Source organism: Nilaparvata lugens, chromosome 11 (genome assembly GCF_014356525.2).
Source record: "Nilaparvata lugens isolate BPH chromosome 11, ASM1435652v1, whole genome shotgun sequence".
NCBI classification, from domain to species: domain Eukaryota; kingdom Metazoa; phylum Arthropoda; class Insecta; order Hemiptera; family Delphacidae; genus Nilaparvata; species Nilaparvata lugens.
The window spans coordinates 41796312-41820739 of NC_052514.1; the positions used below are offsets into that span (position 1 = coordinate 41796312).

The 24428-nt window shown below is 32.3% G+C and overlaps 1 protein-coding gene across 1 annotated transcript; it reads right to left on the bottom strand.

Annotated features, from left to right (window-relative positions):
• Positions 1 to 706: 706 nt before the first annotated feature.
• Positions 707 to 4510, bottom strand: LOC111059456 (keratin-associated protein 5-4). The gene is made up of 2 exons (XM_022347113.2): positions 3623 to 4510; positions 707 to 1681 (listed from the first exon to the last, which is right to left on the bottom strand). The coding sequence occupies exons 1-2, from the start codon at positions 3671 to 3673 to the stop codon at positions 878 to 880; spliced, it is 855 nt and encodes a 284-aa protein (XP_022202805.2). The 5' UTR covers positions 3674 to 4510; the 3' UTR covers positions 707 to 877.
• Between the last annotated feature and the right edge of the window lie 19918 nt (positions 4511 to 24428).

The following is a 24428-nucleotide window of genomic DNA, read 5'->3' on the forward strand; positions in this document are numbered from 1 at the left end:
ATCAATGCAGATAGATTCCCAATTATCAGGCTTCAGATACAATTGAAACAAAAAAAAATCAAGTGGAGTAGATTGAGCATGAAAATTTCTACAATTAATGTTCAGTGACATTTTCACCTAAAATTGGAAATAAGCTCGAAATTCGAGAAAATGTGTTTATTCAATAATGCAAACGGTTGGCTACTGTTGATTCTATTAAATCATTCACTATGAAGAGATAGCAGACTTCGTGTGTCTCCAACGTTATTGTCCTGTCACCAGCTGGCAGATCTTTGAATAGTAGACTTGAGATGCGCGTGTACACTAGTGTAAGGTGATCAATTCTCATAACGGCAAGGAAAGTTGTGTGAGTGCGCCACACCAGATTTTTTTGTGGAGCTATTGACGCTGGTTGTCTCATACAGAAACTATATAATCATTCATTTCCACTGCAATCATACTATGGCGTTCTTACACTGTCACCCAGCCAAAACAGTTCTATAACAGATAGTAACCGGCTTGAGTTAACATAAAAACGGCTTCAAATTATAACATGATTGACCTATACCATGAGATGTCTTCTTATGATGTCTTTTCTTCATGCCAGTTAAAAGTGTTGAATTGAATGTGGATTAGGGTTTTGTAATATATAAGAGTGCTAAGTACTCAATATTGAGTATGAATATAGGCTTGACATGGGATGAATGAATAATAAAAGCAGACATCATAATTTGCTAATTGATTGCATACTTTATTATTTATGAACTGTTACAATACTGCATTTTTATACATGGTTTGACTGATAGGTAATTCATAGGTATGATAAGTACATTTTTGTAAGCTAAAATCACAGACATACATTTGAACTTTTGACACAAACATCAACTCTCTTATTTTTCTAACAACAACATGGCTTGTGACAACAACAACATGGCTTTGGACAACAACATGGCTGGCAAACTGGAGTGCAACAACAGGTGTCTGGCTCCTTGATCACAATGGTATCACCGCACTTTTTCTGTGGCACACAACAACATTTGCAGCATGGCTGACAACAACATGGCTTTGGACAACAACATGGCTGACAACAACATTGCTGTTGACAACAGCATGGCTGGCAAACTGGAGTGCAGCAACAGGTGTCAGGTTCCTTGATCACAATGGTGTCACCGCACTTCTTCTGAGGAACGCAACAGCATTTGCAACATGGCTGTTGACAACAGCATGGCTTTGGGCAGCAACATGATTGTTGACAACAACAAGGCTGGTGACAACAACATGGCTGGCAAACTGGAGTGCAACAACAGGTGTCTGGCTCCTTGATCACAATGGTGTCACCGCACTTCTTCTGAGGAACACAACAGCATTTGCAACATGGCTGTTGACAACAACATGGCTTTGGGCAACAACATGACTGTTGACAACAACATGGCTGGTGACAACAACATGGCTGACAACAGCAGGTGTCTGGCTCCTTGATCACAATGGTGTCACCGCATTTTTTCTGTGGAACGCAACAACATTTGCAGCATGACTGTTGACAGCAACATGGCTGTTGTTGGCAACAACATGGCTGGTGGCAACAACATGGTTGTGGAGGACAGCAGGGCTGTTCGCAACAACATTTGTCCTGTTTGATGACAACAGCTGTTCTGCCACAACTGCAGCCACAGTTTGATGAGTGGATTGGAGAGCAGTATACCTGTAAAACAGGAACAAGTGGATTAGAATCAATCAATCTATCAATCATTCATTAATCAATAAAATTATCTTAATAGTATATAATAACTATAGACATCATAATCTAAAAGAGAAAAATTGAGCTTCGGTTGTACTATTCTCTTTTCAAATGGTAATGAAAACCAAAAGGTTATGTCTATGTGAGGCTCTTCTGGTCCGAGAATACTCCTTGAGACTAATTATTGAATAGTGATAATAATTTTGCATTGAGTAATGTATTCAGGAAACAGAAAAAACACTTGAAAGCTTAATAATATTGAGTTGGAAAGAAATTTTGGGTCAAAAATTTACAAACAACCACAAGAATTAGGTCAAAAATTTACAAACAACCACAAGAATTGGGTCAAAAATTTATAAACAACCACAAGAATTGGTTAAAAAAAATCAGAACATTGGATGAAGTACTTTTGAATCTAAAACAGTATTTCTCAGTCTACTTTGATGCGGGGTAACTATGGTTGAAACGCTCTGGACAAACTAAAAATTGTGTAGGCCTGACTCTACATTCAAGCGTGAAGGTTGAAGGCCAAAATTGAAGGGAGCATAGATATGTTTATTGAGCCTATAGAATAAATAGTAGCTTTGTACGAGTCTACGAGAATATATTAAAGATCAGTAAATGGAAACATAGAATTGAAATTTTCTCATAGCCTCGAGGAAATAGTAGCCTACGATCAGCACTCTTGGGCCTGTATGCAGAAACTCGGTTTAAACGGAAAAACGTCAGCTGTTCGTTTAAACCCCATATGAAACACATTATGATAAAGGCAACCATACAACCATATCTACAAGTAAACGAGGTTTAGCGTAAAACGTAGTGTTAGCATAGCTTAGACTTACTTGAAAAGTATAGCCTACTCGGCCTTTTGGACAATAATTAATAATTCAAGATAAATAGTTTTAATGTTTATTTTGGACTACAATTTTATAAAAATTGTACACGTGAAATTCTAACCTTATCTTGGACTTTGTCACCTATAAATTTGGAATGAAAATAGCACAAGGACTACCTTATTATTTTATCTTTCAATGTTATTACATTAGTGTCATTTGCATTGTAAATTACGAATTCATCAGTGGAAAATATTTGAATATTGTTTCAATCCAATGTAATAACCGATCTATCTGCCTTGAGAATAGCCTACGGTTGTTGATCCGAATTGAGAAGAACCTATTGCAATATATTGTTACAATTGAATCCAAATGGAAGGTGAGAAGGTAGTTCAATATAATATAGCCTACTAGAGAAACTTGTGATAATGATTAATTCTCCATTATAATAAAATTGAGTAGTCTTTTCAATTATGATCAATGATACTGGCTTACGATAGCCAACTGAACTTAGAGTTATAATTTATAAATTCAACTAATAACTTGATTAAAAATATTGCATTCCATGTGAATTGAATATAAATATAGCTTGATATCAGTAGAAGTGACCAGTATGATAAAAATATAATTCTGATGGATATCAATTGAACTATTCCCATTTAGTCCGGCCGAGCAAGTATGAATAGTCCCATTAAAACTCATTAAAATAATATTTCCACTGTACCGGTCACGTTTACTGACACTGAGAAATCCAGTTTGACTATTGGAAGCTTTGAAGCGAATAAATGTGTGTACAATATGTTTATTCTCTCATAAATTTCAAATAAAATATTTGAGAAAGTGACGAGTAAAGCCAGTTTTACACACATCGTTTTTTGAACGTACGACTTTTTGCCGTCCTTATGAATTCTATCAGAATAAACGGAATTTGACAAACATTTTATGTTTGATATCCATTTGATCTAATATAATTCATAAAGACGGCAAAAAATCGTACGTCCAAAAATCGATGTGAAAAATAATACAAGTTTCAATATTTAACAGTATCTTTACTCTATTAGGTAATACTTACTTGAGAGATGACACCAAAGGCACAGAGAGCAATAGCCAATTTGAAAGCCATTTTCAATAAGATCAGTTACTCCTTGTTGAAACCAATAGTTCTAGAATGGTATTTGATGAGAAAAATCTCTCATCCTCTCAATTTATACAAGTCTATGCTATCATAATCACACTGTAATGCTTCAAATTTCTCGAGATTAGAGTCATTTCGAGGTGATTGAACCAATATTAAATTCCATAAATGCAGATAATTCCAGTAAATTATTGAGTTTTTCTGTCGTTTCCCTTCATTATCACACTCGACAATAAGAGCAAACAATGGCATTGATAAGGGTAAGATGAGTCCAAGTTGGGAAAGATGAAAATATTGTTGCGAATATTTAAATTTTTCATAAACAATTTCAAGATTTTCGCGTTCTTGTATCTCACTCTTTGCAGGCTAGGCTACTAATAATCTATGCAATTGCGAGATAGTGAGGAAATTGTTCGTAGTGGAGATTAGAGACGTTTAACTTGAGAATTGAAAGTTTCTGCTGAGATTATTGTGAGGATTAGGGCCAGACCATATTGAGCGTTTTCTCAGGCTCCAATCAGCCAATCAAAGAGCTTCCTGCCCTTCTGACTCAGCATGAAATAACGCTCAATATAGTGTGGCCTTTAGTTTTCAACTGGAGAACTTCTATAACATGACGAAAACATTCATGCTTTATTAGGGCCCGGTTGTACAAAAGCTTGTCATAATTTCAATCATGATTGAATTCCACAAGAATCAATCAGGAAAGGTTTTACTGAAAGAATACTTTTCTTATTGGTTATCCTGGCATTTAATAGTGATTAAAAGTTAACAGACTTTTGTGCAATGTGATGTACGTCTTGAAGCTTTTTTTCTCAAACTTTTTAAAATGTTCCATTTTTTGAAAACCATGAAACTTTCTCATAGAACAGATTATAATATGCTTGTAGTCTTCTATAAAATGCAGATGGGGAGATTAGTAGGTCATTAATAACGTTCAATGGGAGTTGAATTATTGAATACCATCCATTTGTTGGTTTATAAAATTGAAATGAATTTATTTGAACCAGATAATCGAACCAAAACTACTGAAAATTAGGCCTACCATACTTCCTGTAATTGTGTACGGCAATTTTTGAATTGCTATGTTAACACGTTCACGGAAAATTAGCTAACAAAAATCGTGGATTTTAATACGAAAGTGGTGCTTGATACTATAATCTTCGATAAATTTTAATAGCAGAACACAATAAAATTTGAAAAAAACTTATGGTTGTGAGTTAGATAATATTCCAGTTAACAATAGCTGAATGGAAGTATGAAAATGACTTATCGAATTCTAAGTTAAGATTACTTTATTGCTCGAAGTATAAATACACTTTCAGAAAACTCGATCAACTATTCTAGTTTTGCCAAACTCTAATCACTGCAGAAAATGGCCTTCAAAACTTTCTTTGCTGCTTTCTTGGCACTTGTTGTCATTCTTGAGGTAAGAGTAGTTGAAAATAATTTCAAATGCTATGAAAATATACAAAATTAACAAACTCAATCATAATATTATACAAGGTGGAAATATTGATTCTTCCTACTCGAATTCCATCAGCGAAAGCTGGAAAACTTTGTGATGCCACTATTAACTTGAATCGTTTCTCATAAATCCTCATAATAATTAATTATATTTCAATCAAATTATGTTCGTTGAGTAATCTTCCTATTAATTATCCCAAAGACCTTAAAGATGCATAGACTCACATGCAGCGCTAGTGTCGTACTTGGAATTGAAATCCGCCATTGTGGGGGCAACCCATAAGATTATTCAATACCAGTGCCACCAATGCCTTTCTGATCTATAGTATTACAAATATATTATGTATAATATCTCGTGCTAGAATACCCCAATGGCGGCCTTCAATTTCAAGTAAGAGCTATCATTGGGAAGGCATAAGCATTGTGAGTCTATATCTCTTTAAGGTCTTTGAATTATCCTATTGTATCCAAAATCAATTATTCGGCTCATTTTCAAAAGTGTAGTTGTATAGTCAGTCATACAAATCAATTACCTTTGATTATATTACCTAAAATAGTGCAGAATGGAATTCAATGTCCGTCGTGTCGTTAAATTTATAACTTTTCTAGAGAAGTATTGTCAGATACGTGGACTTCTCCAAAAGTATTATGAGTGGAATAGGAAGAAAAATTCATTAGGATGGAATAAAGCGTTTGAGAAATGTTGATTCACAATGTAAAAAAGAAAGACGGAATCATTTTAATGGATATTGGAGTATAAAATCAATTCACTAGTCTAGTTGTGAATTTTTAGAAAAAATTGTAATTGTCTTTGCAGTACGAAAGAAAATATAGTCAGATAGGATACTTCAAAGAGAAGACCTATGTTATAAAGTACAGAATGAATCAAATTGGGTAAGTTCTCATTTTTACTGGAGTTATGGTGATCCACTGTTACAAGTTTAGTGGAAACTAAATAAAACTTACTTTAGGTGAGTTTTTGTTTTAGTTTCAGGTTAGTGGAAACTAAACTAAAACTAAAAAATATGGAGGAAATAGGAACTTCGCAACTAAGACATTCAATTGTGTCCACTGATTTTATTACATGAATTTTACTATATGAAATATATTTAAGTCTGTTTGATTTTTTATTTTATTATTATAATTTTGAAAAATAATTTTTTAAAGTTATGAATCGATTCGAATTAGATGGATAAACTTATATTTATTATTCATTTATTTATTTCACTTTTATTTATTTATTTATTCAATCATTTAGAATTACACAACTTTCAGAAGAGTAGCACAGGCTTACACCCAAAACGGTTCCAATTCTAATATATACAACAGTCCAAATGTAGCTAGGTTATGTGTCACTCATTCTCCTATAATTACACACTCAATTTACAATTCAAAACACACAAAAATTATTTTTAAATTGAAAATACTTCAAAATTAAATTAAATCAATCACAATTAATTAGAAAATTCCAATCTATTGAACAAACTTCCAGATCGAATGTGGTCTTCTTGGATTCGATCCTTAATGATTCATTATTTTATATTCCTCAGCATTGTAGCAAATTCAATTCCTTATTGATTTGCATAAATATTATGGATGAATTTCAAATTTATTTATTCACATCCATAGAAAAAATGACAACATATAGAGGCTTACAGATTCATGCCAAAGCAAGCCTCATTGAAAATAATTTTCACACAAACAGAAACTAAATTAATATGGAGGCTCCGAAATGATTATTATTGAACGGAATTCCAAATCAAATGCAGTCTTTCTCAAATAAGGTTAAATAATGTTTAATTATTTTCATAATCATCAGCATCAGAACATATGCAATCTCTCCAACTAAATAAATAAATATGGAGGCTCCGAAATGATTATTATTGAACGAAATTCCAAATCAAATGCAGTCTTTCTCAAATAAGGTTGAATAATGTTCAATTATTTTTATAATCATCAGCATCAGAACATATGCAATCTCTCATCTAGAAAATAAATTTGTCTTTGATATTCTCCAGTTTTTCTGGAATTGAAGTGAGTAATATTTATCATTTCATATACATAAGTATTCAATACAAAAGCAATCTCTTATCTTCAGATGGAAATTAATTAGAAATTGAACTTGTTCAAATGCTGATCACAGCATTCTTGCCTGAATATAATTAATCTCTAATCTATTTTTATCTATAAAATGTAAATTTGTCGGTGATATTTTCTACAGGTAACCAACGCCTGCCCATGTTGTGGATGTTGCCAGACCTGTGGATGTTGTTGCCACAAGAAGTGTGGAGACACCATCGTGATCAAGGAGCCTGACACCTGTTGTTGCAAGCCATGTTGTTGTCAACAGCAATGTTGTTGTTGTCAACAGCCATGCTGTTGTTGTTGTCAACAGCCATGCTGTTGTTGTTGTCAACAGCCATGTTGTTGTTGCCAACAATGTTGCTGTTGCCAGCCATGCTGTTGCCAGCCAAGTTGTTGTTGCTGTCAGCCATGTTGTGGATGTTGTTGTCAGCCATGTTGTGGATGTTGTTGTTGCTAAATGAAGATCAACCATCACTTCTAAATCGAAAATGAGAACAACATGTAAAATTGAGAGCAATAAATGAGTCTTCTTGAAGTTGAAGACTATTTAATGACAAAAAAATTGTTGTGATTTTTCAATCCATTTCTTCTACAGTAAGTTGCACGTTATAATGGCAGTGTAGGAAGATAGGAGAACGATGCCAATCCTCTGTTTTGTCAATGCCTTCTATAGATGGTAGCTGATACAGGTTTATTGATGCAATTAACTGTTCATTCTAGTTTAAAATAATCAATCATATTTTATTCAGCAAGACATTATATTTTTCAATTATTTTATAATAAGGATGAAATATCTTATTATTTGGTTATTAATTCTACATTCTTAAAAAACAATATGGCAACAGAGCAAAGCGAGAAAGAGATAGCGCTATCCGCTTTCTTGAATGATAGACAAGGATATTCAATTCATTTTTTTTTTTCAATTCAATTCAACTTATTGCCAATTCAGAATATTCAAAGCATATAACAAACTCTTTATAATATTTTTTGTGTAGTTGAGAAGTTGATATTGTGGTAAATTATTCATATTGAATGAAAAAGACTAAGAAATTGTCAAAAACCACAGATTTATTGATACCTCGAAAGACCGGTTTCGATTATTACACCATTGTCAATCTCTGATAAACTCTAAGGTTTTTTAAAAAGACTAAGAAATTGTCAAAAACCACAGATTTATTGATACTTACAAAGACCGGTCTCGGTTATTACACCATTGTCAATCTCTGATAAACGCTAAGGATTTTTATGTTTATCAGATATTGACAATGGTGTAATAACCGAAACCGGTCTTTGTAAGTATCAATAAATCTGTGGTTTTTGACAATTTCTTAGTCTTTTTCATTCAATAATAATATAATATAATTTATAATTTATAATATGACATATCATTGATAATATAAATGAATAAACATACTAGTTACTCATACATATACTTAATGCCATTGCTAATCAAATACTGCCATTATAACGTGAACCTCACTATAGTTAAAAATACACATTCGTTTCTATTGATACATCTTCATTACTCCTTTTTATTATGAACAAGCAGGTAACCAATGCTCAGCAAGGGTAATTAAAAACTTGACAAACTGAAAACTTGACCTACTGGTATCTTGAAGAATTCAAAATAGTCCAATTACCATCCTCAAAAAATTAAGATTCTATATGCAACATTTTAAGTTAATCGGTCCAGTAGTTCAGACGTGATAGGCCTAATATTATTAAATTTGTAGTAGTTTAAACACTGTGAATCTTTGTCAATATTATTGAACCAGCAGGTAATCAGTGCTATGCAAGGTCAATTGAAAACTTGACCAACTGGGATCTTGAAGAATTAAAAAAAGGCCTATAACCATCCTCGGTGAATTGAGAATCTGTATGCAAAATTACAAGTTAATCAGTCTTAGTAGTACAGACATGATAATGCGTCCATCATTCCTGACTGTCCTATCCCGTACGTGTATAAGCAGAGAAAACTACTATAATGCTGTATTCTGTGATATAAGTCAATTTCAGTGGCGTAACGTTTCCAAACCGGGCCCCCCCGCAAAAAAAATTCCGGGCCCCTCTTTTAAAATCGTACCACCTTTCTCCAGCCCCCTTCTCCCTTAATCCCAAGCATTAAACTCTAATGTGAACGTACATCTTTCATGAGTGAATTGCATAGCTTAGTTGAAAAAATAAAACTTGTTCTCGATTGAATTCTACAATTCAATTTCGATTTCCAATATTATCAAAAGCTCTGCTAGCTGCCGAATCGAGATTATTTTTACAATTTCAGTCTTTAAGGCTACTCTGAAAGAATTCAACTGAAAACTGAGGTCTTCATACTCAGAAACAAGCACATTCACTTTTTCCGACACTTCTTTGTCGCTCGTTTGTATCAACAATTTTGGATTGAGCACAATGAATAGTTTGCTAACCCTACACATAGCTTGAAATCTGGTTATTAGCTGAGCAATGAGTGTGTCTAAGGTTGCATAAAATACTGTTGTCTTGAAATATTTTCAATTTCAATTTCAATTTCAGTTTCAATTTCAATATTTTTCCCCTGTCTAACAATCTCTCGTCTTGGCTCAGTTCATCGAAGTGCTTTTCTACTTTCCTTACTCTTTTATCATCAAATTCATTTAATGATTTTAATTCATTTTAATTCATTTTTATGATTTTAATTCATTTTATTCATTTTAATTCATTTACTCCCCAATCTCTCGTAAGGTCGATCGCGGCATTTTTTAATTCATCAAAATTGCTCCTTACTAAAGTCAAATTTTCTTTTGCTCTCTTTAACTGCATAGTTGCTTCGAAGAGATCATAGTCCTTGTAATACAATGAATGAAACCTGTAATTTTCCACAACAAAACTTCTGCTTTTTTATCAAAAGTTACTTCCATGATTATTTAATTTTTCTTTTAGTATGCAATATATGATTATCATTCCGGGCCCTAACCCAAATCAAATGTATTGTCTCACAAAATATGTTTAAAATTGAATACATATTACAAATGTAATGTTTCAGAATAAGAAATAAACTTACAGGCTACAGGCTATTCCCCATCAATGGTGAGAAATATATAGGAAGTCCCTACAGACCCTTCATTTTCAAACATTTCTTCAAACATGTGTGTTTTTTACATCTTCGTTTGCAAACTATAGATTTCAAACGTTTCTCAATTTTATTCTCAGTGAGTGAGCTACAAAAATTCTGGTTAGAAACTGTACGTGTTGATGAGTCATGAGTGAATCTCTCACAAATGAAGGCCGAGTTGTAATATTGTACAGAGATGAAAGATGAAAATTGATCAATAAAATACAAAATCAACATAAATACCTCCAGCTATCCTTTTGAGACTTATCTCTTTATACTACAATGGAAGGAAGAACTAACTTGGAAAGAACTGGGATAGTAAAATATTATGTTTTCCTACAGTTACGTTGGAAAGTGGCCATTGCTGCACTGATTACAGAACGCAAAGAATCACTTTTCCGCTCTAGTGCGGGAAAAATTTTTCTGCACTCCAGATTTGCAACATGGCAACGCAAAATACTTAGTAGGTTATATGGAGCAACAGTGCAGCAAAATCAAAATGAAGTTGGTAACAGTGACTGCTGTGGCTGCTATAGTGAGCAGACGTGCAACCAAGCACAACGCGCTAATTATTATTCATTATATATTATAACCAAGGACAACATTTTTATTCAATTTGACAATAAATTAAGGTTTTTATCAATAATAAAATTACACAGAAAAACATTTGATGCATTTCAGGCAATTTTACCCATAATTACCCACTTTTCATATTCAATGGTAACTGTAGGAAAAACTTAATGTGAAATACGTGCGCAAAGTTCCTCTGCTGCACTCAAGAGACCATTCCGCCCTCGCCTACGGCTCGGGCGTAAACGTTTCTTTCGGTGCAGCAAACTGTCACTTTGCGCACTAGTTGCACAAATAACTATTGACGCATCATCACGTCTGAACTACTGGATTGATTAACTTGAAATTCTGCATATAGATTCTCAATTAACCGATGATGGTTATGGGCCTATTTTCAATTCTTCAAGATTTCATTAGGTCAAGTTTCAAAATAGACCCTAGCGGAGCACGGGTTACCTGCCAGTTATAAATAACAGTATAAGCCACTATACTGTTCTCAGAAAACTTAATTATACCTCGTCTCTCGCATTAAGATCATAATTATATTATTTCACCTTTCTTATTTGAGCTAAAACTAATGTTTCTTCGTTTGAATAGGGGCTATGTCTTCCAAGTAATTACAAGAATGAATTTGTGTTGAAGTGAGTTAGTAGAGTTGAAGAATGATAAACCTTGTAGTACCAGAGAAAACTTATTTAATTGATGTAGACTATTCTGTGCTTGTACTAAGCAAGTACTTGCAGTGATACCATAGGCAAACTATGTAATCTTAAGAGATTGTAGCATATTTTCTCTATGATAATAGGCCTACTCTTATCCTTTGTGTTGTACTGTACAAACCAAAGTAGGTTTGCAAGTGATAGAGCTGCATAGTACGATTCCAATATACTTCACTTTACTTTATGTATACTATTTTGAATTACTTCACTTGCTTGCATATGGAACTCAAGGAAATAACGCTCCCGCAGTGCATGACACGTCAAAATATAATCTGATATATTATTCTAATATCATCTGATATATTATTCTAATATGATATATTGAGTGTAATCTAATATAATTGACCGAACGTAGTAAGGTCTACTCGATTTTGCTTTTGTCTGTCTGTATGTAATACAATCACGACCAAACGCGTTGATAGAATTCGATGAGATTTGGTAGGAGTATCCCTTTTTCAACTACACGTCGATGAATACACAAGGTTTTTTGAAATTTTGCATTCTAAGGATGATTTGGAAAGGAAAGGAATTCCTCCATACTCCGATATCACTATTATATATCATCTACTATGAAGATACGATCAATCAGACTTTTATAATCAATTATTTTATAATCAGAATTATTTATAATCAATCAGCTGACAAGTGGATTATTCATTGCATGCATTACACAGATGTCTGGCCGTGTCTATTTCTAAAGGTGGGGTTTCAATATTTTTTATAATGCGTGCCCATCAGTATCATAATTGCTAACCGCAGAAAGGCAACATGTCCAGTTTTCATAATTTTACAGGAGAGACAAAAAACTTTATAAAATCTAAACCTAAACCTGCAGTAAAAGATATATTCAAAACGTCGCCATTACAATGCTTTCAGTTAGACATGTTTCCTTTCTACAGTAAACGATGATCTTACATTATATAGTTTTGAAAAAGTTGGACATGTTTCCTTTCTGCGGTTAGCGATTATGATACTGATGGGTTTTTGATCTTGGAGAAAACAAATAAAATTTTAAGAGTAAATTATGATTCAACTGAATCAACTAGAACAGGTTTCAGTTACATTAGATACTTGTGGATGAGAAAACTGCGTGAGGTCTACTGTTCACAGAACTACTAGTATATTACTAATGTCCTTCATCTATCAAACACAACAGATACTACATAAGTGACATAGTACATAGAAGTGCATCAATGCTTTGAACATTTCCACTATTTATGAGGTCGCAAACTACAACCATAGATGAAGGATAACTATATTATTCTTGTCTCTGCTACAACTGTGAAATCTCAGTCTATTCCATTGACATCGTTATCCTAATAAAAACACACCACAAATGGATTGTCGTTCCGGATAATTTCCCAACATCATTCTGCTGTTACAGCATTTAGCATTTACAGTGTTATTCTCATTTCTCTGGTTCATTGTAACTGAAATCAAAGAAAATAAAACAATCGTATGAGTTTTCTTCGATGAAATCTATCCCGCACTAAACAATAGTGAATTTTTTGGAGCTCGAAGAAGAATACCGAATAATTGTTTCTGTGACACAATAGGATACTACTGATCTTGATTTCGTAACCGACTGAATTTGCTATCATTTTTTTTCAATAGGTTATAGTGGTCATTTTCTCAGTGGTCAGTGGTCAGTTCTAAACAGGAAAACTGAAATAAAATGGCATCAAGGAAGGAGTTTTTCACTCACACTTCAATTATGAAATTTTGTCACCATGCATTCATGCAATTATGTAATTGGTTCTTGAACACAGAAATGATGAATGGAAATCAAGAGCTCGAACTCCAGTTTGTGCTCAAGAGTTCTATCTCCAGTTTGTGCTCAAGAGTTCAATCTCCAGTTTGTGCTCAAGAGTTCAATCTCCAGTTTGTGCTCAAGAGTTCAAACTCCAGTTTGTGCTCAAGAGTTCAATCTCCAGTTTGTGCTCAAGAGTTCAAACTCCAGTTTGTGCTCTAGAGTTTCAACTGCAAAGGCTGAAAAAAAACTTTCTGCTGATGACATTTTTCAAAGTTTTTGGAATATTTGTATATCATCAAGCTATCATAATGAAAAAGTTCTCTCAGGAAGACATTTTTCTCGATCTTTACTTTTTGAGATATGAGCGCCTAAAGTTAAAATTTTTGTGACAGAACATTTCAAAATCGGTCAATGATAAATCCATGAGTTTTGGAGGATAAATTCTTCATGATATTGTCGATTGGATGAATAAAACATTTTCTGGGAATATCAATTTTTGAGAAAGTTATTCAATTTACCAAAAATAACTCAATAGAAGTTTATTTTTGGTACTTTTCGGTAAATTGAATAACTTTCTCAAGAATTGATATTTGAAAATGTTTTTGTTTCATTTAATCAACGATTCCATGAAGAATTTATTCCCATGGATTTATCTCTTACCGAATTTGAAATGTTCTGTCTCAAAACATTAAACTTTAGGCGCTCATGTCTAAAAAAGTAAAGATCGGAAAAAAATGTTTTCCTGAGAAAACTTTTCCATTCTGATAGTAATACTTGATGATAAAACAAATCGAAAAACTTTGAGAAATATCACCAGTAGAAAGTTTATTTGTAGCTTTTGCACAGCCTCAAGCTGTTCAACAGTTGAGCTCAAACTAAAGAGTTCAAACTCCAGAGCTTGAACATTAATATCATTAACTAGTCAATCATTAATAACATTAATCAATAATTACTTAAGCAATTCTATAGGCTACATTGTGCATATTGTTATTTTGTAATGTATTCTTTACTATTGTGATAGTTGAGAGTCTACCCAAAAATTTGAATAATCCTGGGGACATAATTATTATTCGAAACCTGCTGTACTTTAGGTAGTCTAATCTCTCGATTAGTTGTTGGAGTAATGACTACTGATAGTATTGGAATAGATATTATCAGAGTAATTGATGATAGAATAGCATGATCTACTGATAACACAGTATCTACATTGATGAGAATTGGGTCAATCTATGTGAATAATGTGAATATCAAGTATGTAGGTTACTACATAAACATGATCAAGAGATTACTTCTTATTGCCTTGTTTAAGGGGCGGTTTCCGAGCTCGGAATTTAGCTAAGTTCTAGACATTAAACAGCTGGAGTCAGAAAATCGGCTTTCAAAAACGGGGCGTGGTCGTAGTTTTCATGATAATCTTCATGTTCTCATTTCTATAAATTAATAATGAAAACGTTTTTCCTTGACGAAATGGAACATTCCTAAATAATTAAGAATAGGCCTACACTATTTTCTCTCCCATTCAATTTTGTAATTTTCCGAAATTTAATTTGAACGTGGACTACGACTACAGTTATTGGTTTCGGGAAGTCAATTCTCTGACTCCAGCCTAGAAGTCTAGCTAAAACTTGGAACTTTTGCTAAGTTTAGTTCCAACTCTCTAACTTCAACTTTAGTTCTAGAACTTAGCTAAATCCCGAGCTCGGAAACCGGCCCCAAATCTTCCTATTTTATGATCTCTCTACATACTTCATTATATTTCTTCCAATTTATCTTATACTTTCTATCATTCTCCTATTTCTTCACTCATGAAAAGTTCTGAAAGGGAATTATGATTCTCTTTAGAGATTTCAGAAGTACAAGAGAAAACAATATGTATTATTTTCTGAAGATCAGATTTCTGATATGATCTACTCTTCTGAAGCATATAAAATGTGATTACTAAAATAATTGGAAGACTTCACTTTACAATGATCTAATTTGTAAGAGTCTCAGCCAGACAGTATAAAGAATCTACATCCACTTGATAGATCACAAACAATATTTAATTCATAAAAAATGTATTTGTGTTACTTTCATGAATTACATAGCCTACACAAAACAATGTGAACTATTCTGTTACATACAAGCATTCTCAAAGTACATTACACTTGAATTGATAAAAAATTTCCACAGGAATATTAGATTTATTATATTAGATTTAGATTAGATTGGGAAAATAGTGAGAGATTTCATCAATAACTTTTATTGTGTAGGATAAGAAGACGTAAATCTCTATGAAAATTGAGACTCCTCAATTGCTAGAATATAGAGGCCCGGTGGCACAACAGCCGGTTAAATTTTAACCGTGATTAATTTCACGAGAACCAATCAGAGAAGGCGTTTTCGAAAGACGGCTTCTCTAATTGGTTCTCGGAATTGATCACGGTTAAAATTTAACCGGCTGTTGTGCAACAGGGACAGAGACTGAATTTTCAGGTAGCCTACGACATTTTTGATAGATAGTTCCAACATTGAACGTATTCATGAATCTCTATTGACCATCAGGTTCAGTAGCATACGTATCAATGTTTCACGCGAGAAAAAGAATAATTTTCTAGTACAAACAAAATACATAAATTAAGATCATATTGCATCCGCCATTCTGTATAGCAGAAGCATATGGAGTTAGCCAATCAGGAGCTCGGAACAAAATCGTCGACCAATTACCAATGGCCTCACTCCGAATAGTAATCTTCAACTCATTGACATTGACCAACAGCGTTTCTTCTATTCATCTATTGAAAAGTATCCTACTCCCGCAAGATAATATTAATGTATTGTGATATTCCGTATTCTAAAAGAGGATTTGAATATAGTTCATCTTTGTCTCTGTGGTAGCGTAATAACTCTACGTGAATCAAATAATAGAATAGATGAAAATTACTAAGATATTGCATTTATTCAAATGCTAATGAATAAATATTTATTATTGAACGAGATTCCAAATTGAATGCTGTAATTCACTTGTAATAATGAATTTCCATCTAGCTGTTTACCCTAGATTGTGTCATTATGTTTGTTGTCATTATTTGCAGAAGCAGAATCCTTGGAGGTGATTTACAGCATCCAATTTAAAATTTCGTTAAATATTAATAGTTTTCTCAACTAACAAGCCAACAATTTTAATTGATTAATTCGAAGACCATAAATTTATTTTCCAACAGTTCACTTTACAGGTTCAAGGTGAAACATTCCTCGAATAGTATATAAATATGAGGTATGTTGTTCAGAATTTGAATACTATGGTATTGTGTTGATATTTATTTATTTATTCATTTACATAGAAAATCTCACAGGATAAATTCATGAAGAGCCTTATTGACATCAACTAACTTGGTCACATATTTGATGCAAAATAAGAATGAAAAAATAAAATAAAATAGTAGGCCTAAACATAATTTTCGAATACTAATATGATAAGAAGAGGCCAAATGAAGAAAAATTACCTAATGATAATAGTAAAAGGAAAAATGAAATAAATGAAAATAATAATAATAGAAATAATAAAGTTAATATACATGAGAAAAATACATCTAAAATTCTATGGTCATATCATGAGACCATAGAATCACAAAAAAAAATAGTAAAATATGTAGCTTTCTATTTTCACTTGTCTGTAAGTGTCTAGATGTTGTAGATGATTCGGTAGACTATTGAGAATGGATGGTACAAAATATTCTGGTACAGCTTTTCCTATTTCAGTGAAGTATTCTGGTGTTCTATATTGTGTGTGTCTGGTGTTGTATCTGTTTTCATTGGTACGTCGATAAGCATTTTCAAAATAGTATTTCAGCAGTATTATATAATTGTACAGGTTTCTGAATGAGAGCAGTTTTAAAGTGTTTGTATCCACTCCTTGGAAAAATATTCTTTTGATTCTGTTGATTAGCTGACTTACTGGGTTCAATATATAATTGGGTGCATGTCCAAAGACAGTTATACCATATCGTATTTGAGATTCAACCAAGCTGAAGTAGACTGTTCGTTTTGCTTTCAGAGGCAGTAATTCTCTCATTTGGTAACACCTATGTGCTATGTACCTCAGTTTTTTTGCTAGTATCTGGGAATGGGTGTGCCACTTCATGTTTGAGTCAAAATTCAGTCCAAGATATTTTACTGTATCTGAGTGTTTAATTTTCTTACAGTTGCATGGATTGAAAGTGGTGAAGCATTTATAGCTATGACTTTTAACTCTATTGTTTGGGTCAAGGATGTTTATACTCATTTTTGGGTTTTTAAATACTATTGTTTTTGTCTTTGTACTGTTTATATGTATATAGTTGTTGTGGAAGTATTTTGTTATTGTGTTCAAATCTTTTTGTAAATTTTCAGCTGCAGTTGTTAAACTTTTACTTGCAAATAGCATAATGGTATCATCCGCATAGTTGTATACTTCTCCCTTGAAGTTGCAGTTTTTAAGATCACTTATATATAAGTTGAAGAGTAGTGGTGACAGAGGGGAACCCTGAATGACTCCAAATGTTTGAGATTTTGGTTTACTAATATTGTTTCCAATTTTCACCATTGTTTCTCTGTCACTGAAATAATTCTTCAATAACTCTAGATCCATTCCCAATACTCCCATCTTGCTCAACTTCTCTATCAGTATTTCATGCTGGATAGTATCAAATGCCTTGCTCAGATCCAGTAGTACTGCAAGGGTTGTTACTCTTTTATCTATATTCTTATTTATTTTGTATGATACTTTTTCTAGCAGTTGTGTTGTAGATTTGCCGGGTACAAAGCCATATTGGTTTTCATTCAGCAGATTGTTTTGTGTTGAATAGTTGAGTAGGTCTTCGTGCATAATAAACTCCAGTATTTTCATTATAATGGAGATCGCACCTATGGGTCTATAGTTTTGTATATCTTTTTTCTGTCCATTTTTATAGATAGGTTTGAGGATCGTTGTCTTCATTTTTGATGGAATTTTTCCTGTTTTTATTATGGTGTTGTATAAGTGTAATAGGATTTCTTTCAAGTTTTCAAAGTGATCTTTTATATGTTTTGGTTTAATATTGTCTATGCCGGGTGATGCTGTTGTATTCAGTTTTTTTACTATTCTTTGTAATTTATCCATGTTTATTGTTTTGACTATTGCTGTGTATGGTTCAGTTGTATGGTTTTCATCAGTTTCTGAAATTGATACATCAAGGATATCTGTTGATATGTTTTTATTCATTTCTTCTATTTTATTTTTGAAGTGTTCATTAAAGTCTTCACATAATTTTTCAAGTTCTTCTCCTTCTCTGACTTTAAAGTTCCCGACTATTGTTGACTGTATTGATTTTTGCTTTACATTTAGAATTTCATTAACAGTATTCCATGTCTTTTTAGCATCTCCTATGTAGTTGTTTATTTTATTGTAATAATATTTTCTTTTCTCTTTCCTTATCATATCGGTTAGCTTATTTCTATGTCTTCTGTATTCGTCTTTCAGATCATTATTATTAGGTTGTCTTTTCAATTTGCTCCATAATTTGTCTTTCAAGTTGATATGGTTTTTTATTATCTCTGTAATCCATGGTTGTTTGTGTTTATTACTTTTTCTGTTGACTGTTATTGTTGCTTTTTCATAAATATTATTGAATTTGTTGACTATAGACTCATATATTTTTGTTGGGTTGTTTGATGTTAAGTGGTCGTTCCAGTTTGTATTATGTATCATACTTCCTACTATTCGGTCAGAAATTATTTTTTTCTCATCTATTCTTGCCTCTTCTTTATTATTTTGAATGTTAAATCCCACCATGTAGTGATCTGCTATCTTTGATTTAATGACTATAGTTTCTATTTCAGTTGGGCTCATTCTTGTATTGATATGATCTATGCATGTTGATGTTATGTGATCACCATATAGTTCTTCTCTGGTTGGATCGTTTATTCCAGTTTGTATTCCTGCTGTATACAGTATGCTTAGATAGTTTTGTGCTTGTACAGTGATATTTTGCTCCTGTATATCAATATTCATATCTCCCAGGATAACAAGATTTTTTTTATCTTTAATATGTTGATTGTTTAGCCATTCTTCTAGTTCTGTGTTAAATTGGGATACACTATTAGATGGTGGTCTATAGAATACGGCAATCAAATATTGTTTTTCATTCATTGTCATTTCAAATAATATGGACTCACTAACTGTAAAGCTATGAGGTATGGAATTGATGCTCAACTCTTTTCTGTAATAGACTAATATACCACCACCCGCTCTCGTCTCTCTACTATAATTGAGATAGTCAAAATCTGGGATATTAAAGGACTCTATCTCATCTTCTTTTGTGTTTGTTTCAATTAGGACAAGTATTTTTATTCTATCCAATACTCCGCTCAAGGTTGCCATTAGAGTATTCCAGTGCTTCTTAATACTTCTAATATTCAGCATAATACATTCAAATGATTTTGTATCGGGTATTGAGTTTTTGAAGTCTTGAATAGAATCGTAGGTTTTTGTGTGTATTTGTTCGATATCAAACTGTTCCATCTTTATTGATGAGCTGAACAAGCTTTGAATATTCTAGTCAATGTGGGTTGTAAGAGGATGTATGATGTATGCAGGTTTATGTTATAATCTAATCTGAATTTTGGTTTGAAGAAATTAGTTTTGATTATGGGCTTTTGTGTGTGCCGATGTGAATAAAATATTTTCAATCTAATATTTTTAAATTTATAATCAAATTATTCGTGAATTTCAGGTTATGAAGTATGTCATTCTATTTATTTTTCCAATTTTTGATTTCAATAGACTAACAAGTGAAAAATAAAGGTGTGATACCGTCTTTCCATTTTGTTGTGATTTATTAAGTCTGCGTTATCTGTTATGATACTGATAGATAGTGCTTATCTCTATGGACCTTCTGTTCAATTTATTGAATGTTTCTGTCAGTTCGACTGAAGTAGGCCTAGTATTAAGTTGAGATCATAACCAGATGGAATATTATTGCTTGTGGAATGGTGTGCTTCTTATTTACTTCTCATTTTATTGCTTTTGATCACTCATTATTTGTTTGTTGGAGTTCGAAACAGCTTGGTGATTATAACTATGTGGAATTTATGAGTTTATCATTTCAATTTTTAATGGATACTGTGTTATCTATGTATATTGGATGTCTATGTATATTGGTTATCTGTGTATATTGGATACTGTGTTATTGATATCAGCAAAATGTAAATATTTTCTAGGTTTATGCTTCTTCAATTTAGTAATAAATTAATATTATAGGTCCTTGTTTTGAATATGTTTTAGTATGTTGCACACCATTACACATGCAATTCAATGTCAATATCAAATCAAAGATTAAACATAATTATAACACACCTATATCCCTTAAACTTAAAAGTTTTTGGTAAGTATTGTCCATGTTTTCCATTTTAATATGAAATAAAGAGTCATTTATTGTTCTTCTGTTATGTGGTTTATCACTTTTTTGTTCACTGATTGTCCTATAATATCCTCCTTCGATTGCACTCTTATTTTCTTTTCGTCTGTTGATCGTTTGATGAATATTTTTCCTTCTCTGCTCCATATGAATTGAAATCCACGTTGAGTAGCTTCTTGTTTGATTTCCCAGAATAGTTTCTTGAATTCTTTGGATTGATTTTCTGCCAGGTAAATTTTCTCTTCATTGTCGATCTGCAGGATGTCCTTATTTGTGAGTTGGATCTTTCTTTTTTGTAGTAGAATGGTGTCTCGTTCCTTCTTATTTTTCATTGTGATGATTATATTCGTGTTTTCTGATTTTTTCATTGAATTTGGTAATCTGTAGATAGATTCAACATCTCTTGATGATATATCAGCGATATTCAGCTTAGTTGTGAGAGTATCAAAGATTGTGTTCAAGTTCTCATTTGGTAGCTTTTTTAGTCCCATTACTTCGATGTTTCTTCTTCGGGAGTGTTGTTCCAAATCTAGTAGCCTGCCTTCTAACGAATTGATTTTTTCATCTTTCTGTTTGTTTTCTTTTTCCAGTTCATCCACTTTTCCTTTGTATAGATTGAGTTCTTCTGTGATACCGGTGATAGATATTGTGAGTTTTTCCATTTTCTTGTTTATTTCTGGCATCATATCCAATCTCTCCAATAATAATAATAATAATAATAATAATAATAATAATAATAATAATATAATAATAATAATAATAATAATAATAATAATAATAATAATAATAATAATAATAATAATAATAATAATAATAATAATAATAATAATAATAATAAAGTTAATAGAGAATAGAGAAAAATAGGAATATCAACAAGAATAAGCAACTGACGTAGTGATTTATAAGGAGACGACATTTCGATCATTTATAAGGTTATCCAGTTGATATCAAAATTTGGGAAGTGGAACATACCATCCACTCCATACGAGTAGTTGATGATCCTCTCTTGATAACACTTTAGCCTACTCAATGATTAACATTGATGAGGACTCATCGGAAACACCCTTATCAATAATTATCTTCAATAATAATTGTCCAAGCACTTGAAAACTGAATCTCAATCTCAAAATTGGTCGGGATAAAGCTGACATTCAATAACAAATAATCGATTATCGTTTACATCATGCCAATCTCCATGAACGTGTTTTGGTGAGTCTTACAAAAGATGGGATTGTGATTGATTGATTGATTGATTGATTGATTAGCTGCCTTTATTAAAAAAATTGTGAGTGGGTGATAGAAAGTATGATTAGAGTTTCTATCACTGAGCTACAGTTTCAGGTAGAATTTTATCTTATAAATTTCTCAGTGATTCGGAAACCAGTGGAAGTCATTCGTTTTCTCATATTATCCTTGATCTCCTCATAACTATCATGTCTCCATATAAGTTCTCATATAGAAGCATGTCAGATTGATCTCCGAAGATTGAAATTTCCGATGATAATAATAATTCAAAACGAAAAAAAGTTCTTGTGAAGAATGATAATTTAGTAAGAGGATAATCTGCGATCGTTCACTATATCTATTGAAAAATAAATGTTAACACTTGTTTCTGACTACACCATTCATCCAAAATGAGTAGAATAATGTCAAAATTAATCGGCCTGTCTCTGAGAACTCGATATTAGGATCATGAGCAGTGAAAGCACAGATAAATTAAATATTGTTATGTTTTCTTATTGCCGAATTTCGATAACCGAGATTGACACAAAGACGTGTAGCTACCTGATAAAACCTTTGTTGATTGCCGTGAAGAATTTGATTAATCAATGGTTAGTTGGACGCTATCAAAGTATGCTACGCGAGATTCAATAAATACAGCTACTAACTTCCGCTAATTTGATTAATTGTATTTGTCAGGCCATCTCACCACAATGGCCAAAATTTCATCTTGTGTGTGGTTGGCAGTAGCTGTTTTGTGCACTATTCACGTGAGTATTATCATAAAATAAATATATTTAATCATGGTATAAATCTCTGGTATTGTTCATTCATTTATTGTGACAAATCCTACTTAACGAACTGTGACAAATTTGAGCTTAAAATTCACTAAACTAGATCATAAGTGATTCTATAATGAGTTGTGATGAACGAAAAACCATTTCTGGTTCAAGATAAGCAGAGCCTAATGAATATTGCGTATTGTTTCCACTATTCAACTATCATTATGAACGATACTATTGTATGATGTATTTACATCATATGATGTATCATGTATTTACATATATTATGTAATTCTACTATTGTATAATGCTACTCTTCTTCCTATTATTAAAAATATTTAAGTTCTATATTTTATAAAAATGAAACAATATATTTGATCCGTTTATAACGGCTGGAGAAAGCATAGTATCCTGATGCTGTTTCACTACGAAAGTTCCAGTAGGCCAAATTCAATCATAGTGGTCAAACGATTGATTTGCTTATCATGCAAAATTTTAATTGACCGGTTTGTAGTAATGAAAGCTAATATAAATTATTTAAAGTTGATAATCGGTGAAGATTTAAAATTATCATTACACTGGAGGTTGAAAGGTAATCCAGTTGATACAGTACGGTATACAGTACTAAAGTACAGGCTCTCTATAGGCTACTATAAGCTACAGTATCCTATTATCATACAGTGAGGTCCACGTTATAATGACAGTGTAGGAAGATAGGAGAGAAGGGTTGCCAGATCTCAGCCTTGCCACCCAAACAGCTGATACTGGTATATCTGATTAATGTAACTGTTCATTATTGTTGAAAATAAATAAATTGTTAACCATATTTCATTTGTCAAGAAAATATATTCTTTAAAGAAATAATATATTTTCATGATTGAGATAAAAAAATTTGTCAATTAGTTGAATTTTTACATTGATGATAAACGATGTGGCAACAACGCAACGCGTGAAAGAGATAGCGCCATCAGCTTTGTTGAACAATAGACAAGGATAGCAAAACTATTGCAAATACTGCCATTATAACGTGGACCTCACTATAGCAGTAAGCTACTATTCATAGTGCCTGCTTGATAATTTGAGTTGATTTGTCTTGAATATTGTTCTCTTCTGTGAATCTACAGAATATTTTATTCACTTATAGTACAAAACACTATAGCATACTATAATCATAATTCAATGCATTGGATGAATGATGGAATATTGCTATGATGAGAAGGTGATTTTTGTCGTTTGAAAGTGTTTCTAATGGTAAAGTGGCTATCACTGTCAATTTTGTGTACAATATTTGCAACAATTATCTTAAAAATGTTACCTTGGAAACGTTCGAATTAGGATTTCCAAATTAATGGAAACTTTAATATTATTTAAAATATTACAACAACCAGTTTCGACCAAAACTTAGATCAATTTTTCTAGGATTTCCAAGTACGACTGAAACAAAGTAACATCACTAAGTAATACTTGATTTGAAACTGTGAAGTTTTCACTCACTAAGATGAATACAGATAGAGCCGAAATTGATATTGTTGAACAATATCATATCTTTTTGATATTCAACCTTATGATCGATAAATAAGTTAAGTAGTAACTCTTAGAGAATATCCGTTTCATTCACATTTTATAATATTCCTATGACATTT